The sequence below is a fragment of the Etheostoma spectabile genome, chromosome 20 (assembly GCF_008692095.1).
Source record: "Etheostoma spectabile isolate EspeVRDwgs_2016 chromosome 20, UIUC_Espe_1.0, whole genome shotgun sequence".
In the NCBI taxonomy this organism is placed as follows: domain Eukaryota; kingdom Metazoa; phylum Chordata; class Actinopteri; order Perciformes; family Percidae; genus Etheostoma; species Etheostoma spectabile.
The window spans coordinates 14,799,395-14,811,625 of NC_045752.1; the positions used below are offsets into that span (position 1 = coordinate 14,799,395).

Below are 12,231 nucleotides of genomic sequence, written 5' to 3' on the forward strand. Positions count from 1 at the left end.
AGAGACACAAAATAACACCCCAAATCCCAGAAAAAAATATTTTCATTACATGGGCACTACAAGTGGTTGTAGGATACATTATTAATCCCAATTGACAGCTCCATAAGAGTGTACTGACCTTCTTTGACTATTCTCCATGGACTGAAAAAAGTGTCGTCCAATCTCAAGTGGGGGAAGCGCTCATGCTCCTGGAAGCTCTCGTTAAGTCTGCTGAGGATCGGAGAGATGGTAGCATGGCCGAACCTGAATGCAGCGGTGGCAAACACATTGGCAGCTGAGGGGTCCGTAGTTGGATCATATCCACCATAGGGGCCAATGTAATGTTCGAAAGCCTCCTTGCCAATGATTTTTGGAACATAATCTCGCATGGTTATAATCTGGGAATCAGAAAAGAGAGGGGGGAATCACAAAGAAGCAAATGTTTCTCAGATCGTCATGAAAGATATTTTTAAATGTAAGGATTATTATGTATTATGTTTGTAACAAACATGCAATGAAGCCAAAAGCAATTGAATGAGAATGGGATTCAACAAATTACTAAAACATATGCTACTTGTAAATTATTAACAATATCTTGTGGCTGTGTAGGTCTACGGTTAAAAGAATTTCCCATAGGTTTTCCATTGAGAGGAGTATTGCTGTATTATCCCACGCTTGGACAAATGATTGCACATTTGTTCCCTTACAGTTCACCGCAGAGAATTTCATCCCGTCTCATCACTATTTATGAAGACCCCAGTTCACCACCTGAATCTTAACACTAATGCGCGCGCGCACACAAACACACACACACACACACACACACACACACACACACACACACACACACACACACACACACACACACACACACTTCTTGTTAAGGCAAGAAATATGGCATACACTGGGTAATTTCTCATACAGCAGTGTGAATGAAAAGGGTTTGAGGTCAGACTTTTAGATTGATACAATTAAAAACAGTCCTAACTGGAAACCTGCAAAGAGAAATTAAAATATAGCATTCTAATATGAGCTTATTATGTATTAGTGACATGCAAGCAGCATTCTGCACAAACTGAACCCGAACCACAACATGTCAAGTGTGACAAGAAAACACAGCTTAGACTGACTCAGTCCAAAGCCACAGTTGTGGAGATAATCCTGCTCCCATTTGAGTAGAAGTCAGACTACATTGTCAGTCCTTCTGAGATGAGCAGTCTTTTTATTTCACAAGTTATAGTAAGGGGAACAGTCATGGATGCAGTGGTGGAAAGTAACACAGTACATTTACTTAAATATTGTACTTAAGTACAATTTTAGGTTCTTGTACTTTACTTGGGTATATTTATTTTATGCTGCTTAAAATGGGAATATTTTAGTTTTTCGCCAATACATTTAACTGACAACTAGTTCCTTTTCAGATCAATGTTTACAATAAAACATTAAACATGATACGCTGATAATCAGCGTTTTGCCCTTTATCTAGCCCCTTTGCCACATATTAGATGAGTTGTACGCCTTCAACTTTGCATCCCCCGTATGTGGCAGATACAGTCTTAAAAATGGAGAAATAAAAAAGTATGAAATAAGTAATGTAGTTAATGGAGTATACACTCTTAGGAAACTGACTGAAACACTCCAAAAATAACAGTTTTGGCACTTAGAACTGTCACTTTTAAAGCTTTTAAAAAAAAACAATAATCCTTTGGTTAAACTTTATTTGTATCTACATAAGAGTGACATGATGCTGTTATGAACAAATGACAATGTCATGTTACAGTCATGACACATGAACCCTAACCATAACTTGCCATGACAAAACCGAATAACAGTCATTAAACGTTTATGACTTGTTTATGACACATTCATGACAGTGTCATGTCACTCTTACGTAGATACCTTCAAGTAAAGTGCAACCAATCCTTCATCTATGTCCTGACCACTTAAAAACTAAATGGAACCTACAAATTTGTCCCATTACACTACAAACTGGATAAGAGACAGCCGTGACTACTGTGGACCAAGATTGAGATGCATGTCAGCATTAAACCTGATACTGTTAGTTGATCATTTTTATATCCGGTTTCCTGTAAATAATAGGCTTTTACTCTGTATTGAAATGGCTTCTGACATTTCTATTTGGTTTCAGCAAGCCATGTAGAGTACCACATTCCCCTACTGTTTTCAAGAGGTTTCACCTGCCCGCCTGCCTTCTTTCCTTTCTTACTCTCTGACTGACTCAAGGATTAGGTTGATTTTTATACATGCCAAATAATGCTTCAAATAATAACAGAAAGCTTCTTGCTGACACTAAAGTGTACCCATGATGCTATTCAGGTGGTAATTTATGCATGAAGAACAAAACAACCCTTCATGGATTAAAATGTTCCCTTAGTGACCTATTTAAGTGTTAAATTCCTCAACAATCATTGTGCCTCAAGATGGTGCAACACCTTTTTTTTTTTTTTTTTTGACCAAACAAAAAATATTGTTTTTATGTGGATGAATGAGATTAGACTGTTTTTTTTGTGTTTTGCACTACAAGCAAAAGGGAAGGAAAGATCCAATAGTACTCAGTGTATTGTATTTATTATTTCAACTAATATATTCTTTAGATAGTAGTTTGGTGACTGACATCCAGTAAACGTTTGAAGTTGTGTCTGACAAACACAATAGAAAATTCCTTAAACGGGTACACATCCATTGGCATCCCCCTCATAGCACCAGCAAGAAAACACTGTTAACGGTGTAACTTTTTTAATTTCCTTCTTAAACATTCATTACCCTTGGCCGGAGAATGGGGTTTCTGTAAGTAATTACTGCCATAGCACATATTTTAATGCATTAAATCAGTGCTTTTACGGTTTCTTGTCAAACAGAATTCAACATTACATTCGCCCTGTGTGAACTTGTTTGCTGGGAACAGCTGCCTGAGGATTTAAACGGGTGGAGGCGGGGGGTTCGGGGGGGGGGCTTGGGGAGAGCTGTTGGGATTCTACCATATGGGCCGACAAACCACAACAATAAGCTGGAATCTGCTCAGAGCTGTGAAGGGCTGCAGAGTTGGATGTTTTTTTGGAATTGGATAACTAGCAAACTTTTCTCATTACAGGCAGATATTTCAACATTCATTCTAAAATAGTATACAGTAAACCAACTAAGCCACACTAGGCATTCATTTATTTCTTAATCATCTAATATTTTAAATGAATTAACAGTAGTGGGGGGTCTGTTATTGTGTAACATGAGATGGCTTTCTGATTGGTGCCCAACATCGTTGGTAGTTAGTCGTGTTATTCTCATGAATGGGGGTTTAGCTTAGTGGGTGACCACCACAATGCCAAGTTATGGCAGGTAATTACATTTTTTAATTAGTTGAGCTGCAAAGAGATCCTGTTCTGCTAATAATTGAACTCACCTGGTTTATTTTTGAAAAATAATTAAATGTTGCATACTCTGGGCACAGGTTTGGCCCATAAATATGCCTGGTATGCCTGTATTTTAATCATAAAATACAATGTAATCACCTTACCATAACTTAGTGGTTAAAAAAAGTTAATAAGAAGATTATGTTGCTTCTCTAAATTAACTTGTTCTGAGCATCTAATCAAGAAATCATCAAACTAACTGAACAAACTCATCCAATGCTTTTGATCAAATAATAAGGCTGAAGCCAAGACTGTAATGTGTTATGTGTTATGCTCATTTTATCATCGCACATTGGAATTCACTTTATCAGAATAATCACTTTTACATGTAACATTACTGGCTTAAATTCCACACAAGCAGTTTTCTCTCAACATCTTAATTAACAGTATTCTGCCATGGTGGTTTTACCATTATTTGGAACTGACTGGAGTTTTTCAGTTAGCCACAAGGGGCACTGTCTGTAGCTCACCCTGACCTCACTGAGTAGAGAGGGAAGACAAAGATTTGTGACTGTAAAAAAACAGGGAGCTTTTGTGTTGTTTTTCTTAAAGTCTTCATCTCAGCTTTGACTTTTTCTATGAAAAAAAAATCGATAACGTTACAGTCTGCTGGTTTGCAGGCTGGTCAGACCAGATAGTGCCTCACATTTTACTCCACTTCCAATACAGGGATTTTCCAAGCTGGCCATGGTTATAGCTACAGTATGTAAATCCTCTACCTGCCCTTAACACTTCATCCTCACAAATTATTTAAATAACCCCTCCACATTAGACCCATCTATTTTTAATTCTGTAAATCTCTTTCATTTGGCATTGTCCCTGAGTCACCTGAAAAAAGCAGTTGTTAATCCACTGCTGTGGTCAAATGTCATCCTCCAAAGTCTGACAGATTGCAAACTTATTATCCCTCCGCTCAGAAATGCTATAGAAACTTTGGAGCCGTCTACCAGGGTCCCCTTGTCCCCTCCGCTGAGCAATGACTCATTCCCATTAAAACATTTCATTATCTTATACTTTATGCAGAATTTACAGTACCCAACATTTATTTCACCTTTAATAATGAACCCAGGCTACAGCTAATACAACTTCTCAAAAGTCAGTCCAATCAGTCATCGCTGCACAACCTGCCTCTCATGCATCCCTGCTAAATTCTGTTAACTACAAAAAAGGTAACAGCAACAAAACCTACCTACTACGTGAAGAAATAAACACACAGAGTCAATAGCATGTTGACAGAGAAATCCTTTGTGTTAACTGGTATGACACTTGAGTGTTTTCTTTGCACAGAGATATGATGGATCAGGACTTCCTCTCCTCTTGGCTCTGATGGCTGCCCTGCTATGAGGAGCCTCATGTTATCCAAACAGAATGCGTCTGGGGTTTGCACTGAGCAAAGCAGAGCCACATTAACTGCACTCTGGTTCAAATGGATATATCATTAAGAAGAAGAGAATGTTCAGAGACAAGTTAGAAACCACTGAGGCAGTTGTTTCTGATTTACAAAAGAAAAGAAGAAAAATATACAGAGAAAGAGGAAAAAATGCCAAGGATAACTAACACAATTTTGTCACAGGAATAAAATAAGTGACTTATTTTAAGCCAATACCTGAAGTTTTACTATCCCTACCCAAGTTATTTTTTTGCCTACACTTAACTAGTTCTGTTTCACAACCTTTACTACGTGTACAGTATAAACTGTGCGTGTTACGTTAAATAGAAAGGTCACATGATTTAACCCCCACCCTGTGGCCGTAAACAGAGCGGTTGTATGTATTGTTTTGGAAGTCTTTGAAAAATTGACCTATGTTGTTTTGGTATAAGGATGTTTTGGTTCACCAGCTAATTGCTAACTGGGTTTCTCGGCTGTTTAGTGTTGAGCAGATGGTATACAGGGAATTGTTGGCCCTTTTCCTGTGAAAACAGCTAGCTGATGCCAAACAAAAAACATTGGTTAAAACACATTTAAACCATAATGGGCTCAAGGTGTGAGAGAGGGAGAATGACATGCAGCAAAGGGCCGCAGGTCAGAGTTAAATGCGGGCCGGTTGCATTGAGGAGTAAACCTCTATATATGGGCGCCTGCAGGGAAGCGTCGGGGCGCCCTTGTCGGTTGAACTTCACGGTGTGCTCTGTACCCAGCCCAAACTCACCTTTTGTCAGCTAAACTCAACAGCAACAGCCTCTGAAACTACACACACAGAGGGAGTGTGACTTTATTCTCTGCTGAGGACGCCATTACTCCTCTATAGCTTTACATAGCAAATTATTGTTTACTTTTATATTAATGTCCTTACTTTTGAGTGCAGTCCCTTTAATGTAGGCTAATGTCTAATTTTCTTTTAAATGTGTTAACTTGTGTCACATTTTTGACATTTTAGAAACAAAATCAAGCAGATGAATAGATAATGATAATTACGTATACTGTTAGTTGTTGACCTAATTGTGTCAGCATGTCAGCCTAGTGCAGCTTCAGTGCTTACAGAAACAATTTCAGTTACTAGTCACATACCTGATGCAGAGCTCCAATAATTTTGCGAGTTTCTTGGTAAATGGTCTCCGTGTTCCAGTGACCATTAATGTTTTTCAGTGCCTCTGCAATCCGATTGTGTTCCCTAAGCCACACTGTATGCAGAACGATCAGGGGAAGATCCTCATTACAGCGAGTGTCTCCAGCATTGAAACAATCCACTCTTTCCCCGTGCGGGTTCTGATTGCAGGCTGATGGCAAAGAGGCTACAAATGGAAGGTAGGGTCTTCCTTTGGGATCTCTGAATTGATCGTTGACAGCAAGTTTCCCATTGAGGCTTGAGAGGTCACGGAGGAAGCCGGCCCGCCTTGGAGTGTCGCCATACACAAGTGAAGCATCGATGAATGATGTGATGGCATTTATCTGTTGTTGCTGCAGAGCTTGATGAATACTTGATCCAAAATTGACTATACAGGCTGGTCTGGAGCGATGAAAAGGCATGCAGCCTTGCGCACCAGTGATAACATCACCTGTCTGTGGAGAACACAAAATTATTTATCACAAGGTGCTTCAAAATCATTTTTAACTTCTATCAAATCAAATGTATTGTTTTTGTGATTTTAAAAGAATAGTTTAACACTTTGGGAAATACGGTTATTTGCTCTCTTGCCGAGCTCAATTTTACTGTCTATCCCATTAATATGAGACTGGAGCCAGCAGCCAGTTAGCTTAATATAATGATTTGAAAAAGGGGGAAACAACTAGCCTGGCTTTGTCCAAAGGTGACAATATTCACCTATCAACACCTTTAAAGCTCACTAATTTAAACTTTATGTCTCGTTTGTTTAATCTGCACAAAAAGGGATTGTGTACAATTGGTTTTATGGGGTTTACCGGGGTTACGTGTCACGTTGTTCTGCCTACTCCAACCTACTGTGCTGTGATATTCTTGGTCAAGTGCAAAGCAGTTTATTTTCAACAGACACATTTGAGAGTGGTATTGAACTTCTCATCTAACTGTTGACAAAAAAGCAAATAAGTCTACTTCCCAACATGTGAAATAATTCTTTCAACATGGGATTGTTACCAGAGAGCAAGCAAGACACAGTACATGTACTGTACCTGCAGGAAAGCAAAATGTCCATACAGTGTTGAGTTTTTAGTTTACCTCAATGGGAAAGCATGGATGCACATTTCGACATGTGTTAAAACAGTCCACCCCAGCACTGCCTTTGCTTTGAAGAGTAAAGGTTATGTCATGGTCGATGTACTGGCCCCAATCCACCAGCATGTGAGAATAAACACCATCTGGCCGTTTAACGGAGCTCCTCAATATTTTCTTGCTGACTTCCCACGGCTGTTAACACAGTAGGATTTGTTATTTGGGATGACGGTGAAAACTACTTTTTACAGTGTGCAAATGCATTACCCCCCCCCCCCCCCCCCCCCCCCCCCCCCCCCCCCAGCCATCACTGAGGTGACTTGCTGTTTATCAGTTAGTGTTTTTTCCCCATCTCATCATTAGCAGAAATGAACATATTTTCTGGGGAAGCCCTATTTTGTCCCAGTCAGGGGTTAGGATGGATGATAGCTTTCTTGTTTATGTGACCTGATTCATTCTTTAATTCATAAGGTTATGTTATAAATAATAATAATAGAAAAATGGCCTAAACTCAAAAAAGGGGCTCTGACAAATTGTGGGAAACCTAATTTCTCCAACATTAAGGACTTTAGCAACTGATTAAAACTGAATCATAAGCAATGCATAAAGTATCCAAGATATTATTTAGTTGACCTAGGATAGTTCAAACATTATTAATTATCTAAAACACTTATCTCCTATACAGTACATGGCGGTAACTGCATGCTGGATTCATGCTGAGGAGTTCCACCATTACAAGACCTCACTCTAATGAGTGCATGCATAAATATTAAAATCCAATGCAAATATCAGTTCACGAAAAAAATGTTTATCCACCAATTCCTTTCCGGCTATAACAAATAATGTATTTTAAAGCACAGGGCACAACATGCAAATGTAACTGTAATCTGTGTCATCTCACACACACTTCTGCTGTTCCTAAATTGCTGTGGACTTTATCTGTTGTAAAACAGGTTAGAAAAATAAATGGAAAGCTACATTAATTTGGGTTTGCAGGGTGAGCTCGCTTCATTTCTAATTTCTTCAGCAAGACTTTTGTGTCCATCGGACCAGCATTTTGTAGATTACCGAGGGAAGTTGGAATCCATTATGGAGCCGTCCTCGGTTCCAACCCTTGGGTTCTCTCCCTCCGTCTTCGTATTCAGCTGGAAGCCACCTGACCAAGGGAGTGTTGGCTGCTCCCCAGAGAGGATTTTGCCTGACAAAAAGAAACATGAAGCGTGTCCAAAAATGCTGCAATACAAAACAGTGTGCCTTCACTGACAGCAACATCATCTGTTTTCCTCCAAATGGTCATCAAGAGTTTAGAATACTACATTTTTACCAATATTCAATAGTTATTCAGGGTGTAGTCGGTTCATAAATGTGTTCATTGACTGTAAGAACAGATTTCTTGTGTTGTGTCAGCAGCAAAAGCATGTTGGTTGATTTTGAATATTGGGGAAATAATGGGGTTTAGGTTCAATTTTAATAAACATGCCTTATCTTGTGCTTCAAGTCACTGTGGAGTATTCTGTATAGAACTACAAAAAAGACTTTCCCCAACCATAACCTGTTAGCTTTTATTGGAAAACAAATGAGATACATTGTCAGTGAAAATTGTACTAAGTTCAAAATAACATTTTACAACTTGCCAGATACATTTATTAACATTTTCTACTTATGTTGATCAAGAACATAATCTAGACTAAACTGTAATGTAATTTCAAGGAGACAAGACTGGGTAGAAGCAGAATATAAGATCTACGGAAGTTCATAGCAGTTAATTTCAACATGAAATGTCATGTTGTTTTTGTCTGTTGAAAGGAAAATTCTCTATTAATAAAAAATATTTGATCACAAAAAACAACCTTCACTGACATTTTTTTGTGCAACTTATGTATCACTGAAGTTTTTCTTTGCTTCAATAAAAATTAAAGTGAATGCAAATTGGACTTTGCTTTTTCAATGTGGCATAAAATGTTCCACGTAGCTTTTGGATAGAGATGTGAAATAGTGAGAACTGGCTTTTACATCCTCTCACTTTCAGATATTCCTTCATTAGTGGTTACCAGATGCTTATTTATTCACATTACATCGGTTACCATAACAATGTATTAAAGTAACAATGTAGTCATTATTTGACTTTAAGGTAAGAATGTACCTGTTGTTGCAGAGGCCAGATATAGAGCGGTACTTGTTGAGATGACTTTGCAGACAGATGGCTGGATGTGTTGGAGGAGGACATTGAGAAAGCTCTGCAATCAGCTCCACATCCTCCCAGGAAAGCAACTCTAGCATTGTGATACAAAGTTAACACAAGGAAAATGTGATACAATTTCATCTTGGTAATCATTTGAACATATCAAACCAGAAAGGACACACATAGTAATTGAAAATGACCCTCTTTTGACTTTTTAAATTTCCTTTATTAGGACTTTGGTGATCGATTAGTTTAACCCTAGTATTGCCTTCCCATCGGCCATGCATCTGTTTTCCTCTTCTGTCTTGCCTGTTTACGAAGCATAAAGTATTCATTATTATACATTACTACTTCTTTGCCACCTTTATTCGTAGCTATTACCATTAGTTTTACACTTTTTTTTTTTTAAATAATGGTCAAACCTTATTTACATGAAATCATACAAAATGTTTGAAATTATTAAGTATTTTGACTATTAGTTAGAATCAGAGGAAGGGTCGTTGATGAAAAATCACAGACTGGTATACATCAAAGTTTAGTCAGGATACTTTTTTTTTTTAAACCATTTAATTTGTTTTATTGGCAGCCCATAATCCCCCCTGTCCGCGCCTTGGTTGGCGTACTTATGGAGTATCAACCAATTCTTAGATAAACTTCTAGCCAAATTCATTGTAATTTTTGGGCAATTTGGCTAAAAGAAACCCAAATTTAAAATTTGACCCAAGGACAACAGGAGGGTTAAAGTATGCAGTGTTTTGGTGGACTATTATAACGGTAAGAGGAAGTGGACCAATTTCGGTTATGTTAAAGTTGTTTTGACTTTATGATGTCTAACTACCTCTAAAGGTTTCTTTCAAGGTGAGATCCTGATATTTGAGAAAAAGAAAGCAATTTTACCTGTTGCCGTGACATCCCTTTTATACCTCTGCCTCACTCTGTTCTTTAGGACTTGTAGAGTTGTTTGAAAAACCTCTGCAGCTTGGGAAATCTCCAGGGTCTCAGGGTCGGGTTGTCGAAGGAAAGCAAACACATGCGTGGAAGACGAGGATGGGCTTTGTCTGGGCACAGAAATTGACAGATACAAGGAAAAAGTGATTCTGTCCTTTCTTATACAGGTTTTGTTTCAGTCAAAACAGAGATCTGATTACACATTTGATCATGTATTACCGTTTTCTAGTGTGGAGTGAGGCTGCGTCTTGATATGAGGAGATAAGCAGTTCTCTGACAGAGCTGGCTAGAAGAACAGAACAGCATCAAAATCTGAGAGTATCATCTATATAAAGTGGTGGAAAGTAAATATTTACACACACACACACAGTACTTGTACTTTACTTGAGAATTTGATACAATTCACAACTGCTTCTACTTTACTTTTAAATTTAGAGAAACATATTGTATTTTCAGATTATGATTTTACATTTAAAAAAAACACTGGAAAACCTTTTTACATGCTGTTTTCCCGGTTTCCACTGGCAATATGTAAACAAACTGGCATTTAAAAAGTTAAAATTCTGAAAATGAATGACTAGTGATGATCAGGACTGATGTGGGTTAAATATGTATTATAAAATCTTTATTTTACTCAGTAAAAGTGGTATTATAGTAATGGTAAAATAGTATTAATATATAGAATGTATTTTATGGCAGTTTTAATAAGGGTAATGACATTTATTTTCCATTTCTGTCCTGTAAGGTGGAAGTTTTTAATCACACAAAAATATGCTCAAAAATTAAAAATGCATACAAATCTGTGTTGTTGCTAATCATTGACATATCCCAGACTGATAAAATATAAATAATAAAAATCCCCCTAGCACTTAGTAATAATTCAATTTTTTGTGATGCAAGTGAGTGAAAAAACTTTTATTACAATCAATTCTTCCAATCCTTAATTTTCCACTATTATCATAGACTATCAAACATTTCAGATGAAAATAAATACAAGCAAAAAAAAAAAAAAAAATGTACTTACAGTTTATATGAATAGCTTCATCAGTTGAAAACCTTGAGAGAATAACGCAGAGCAACATAACAAAGGAAATTAAATTGAAATAACAAGCCATCCTTTGTGGGCAGTTTACTATAGAAGAGTTGACTTGCACATGAGCTGTTAAGACTTATTAAAGTGCTGTGTGCACTGTAAACCTGGCCTTATATACAGAGAGCAGGGAGCCCTGTGCAGAGATTAGGTTAACCAGCCCACATTAGAGTAACTCAGAGATTTAGTGTTTCTCTTGTCCTTGGTTGACTGGTTTAAAGAATAACAATTTTTTTTTCTGTCCATTATCTCAGCCACTTGTATATTTGGCAGGTCCGGCCAGCAAATTCACCAAAAGCGGCAATTCTGAGCAGACGAATAGATTTGGCCGCAAAATTCCATTGTTGTAAATAACAATGAATCCCACCACTAATTAAATAAATTCAAACTTACAGTGAAAAATATTGTAGCCCTTGAATAGTTTTTGGGCTACTATTGTACAGTATGTACTATACTACTCACCTAAAAACAACGCTTTTGAGTGTAGCTATTTATTGGATTTTTAGGACTTCTCACTACACTTCTGTCAACCTTTACTACGAGGACATAAAACAAAAGAGCAGCAGCAGCATTCATTGCAGTCTTTTCATGGGTTTGTGGTCCAGCTTCCTTCGCTGTGCCTTCATCCTCCCTTGCCTATTTTCAAAGTTTTAGATGCAGACTGTAGGGTTTCCCACTAGTGAAGTTGCCCTGGAAACGTCCTCTCCTCAAAAATACTTCAGTTAGCATCCAGGGTCTGATGCCGCCAGCAGAGTCAACTGTGAGAGTCACGGCCCATTGATAGTTGAGCAGTGTACTTGAAATTCATGCTTGACATTGTGCTGATGCAATTTGATGATGCTGTGTGTGTGTTGTGTGTTGTGTGTTGTGTGTGTGTGTGTGTGTGTGTCAGCAGCAGGCTGGAACTTTAGGTGGGTTTCTTGTTGTCATGGTGCCTGGTTTAAGTTCAACGCATAACTGTTTTAGACAAAACTT

General features: G+C 37.9%; 1 protein-coding gene across 1 annotated transcript in view; it reads right to left on the reverse strand.

Annotated features, from left to right (window-relative positions):
* The window catches only part of tpo (thyroid peroxidase), a 17,115-nt gene extending 5,486 nt beyond the window's left edge, over positions 1-11,629 (reverse strand). Inside the window, exons 1-8 of the mRNA XM_032500058.1 lie at positions 11,191-11,629; positions 10,386-10,452; positions 10,116-10,276; positions 9,180-9,309; positions 8,105-8,234; positions 7,043-7,231; positions 5,917-6,408; positions 119-377 (exon numbers count right to left, since the gene is read on the reverse strand). Coding sequence (XP_032355949.1) covers positions 119-377; positions 5,917-6,408; positions 7,043-7,231; positions 8,105-8,234; positions 9,180-9,309; positions 10,116-10,276; positions 10,386-10,452; positions 11,191-11,281 — 1,519 coding nt within the window. The 5' untranslated portion in view covers positions 11,282-11,629. The remainder of the gene's footprint in view (positions 1-118; positions 378-5,916; positions 6,409-7,042; positions 7,232-8,104; positions 8,235-9,179; positions 9,310-10,115; positions 10,277-10,385; positions 10,453-11,190) is intronic.
* Positions 11,630-12,231: the final 602 nt, after the last annotated feature.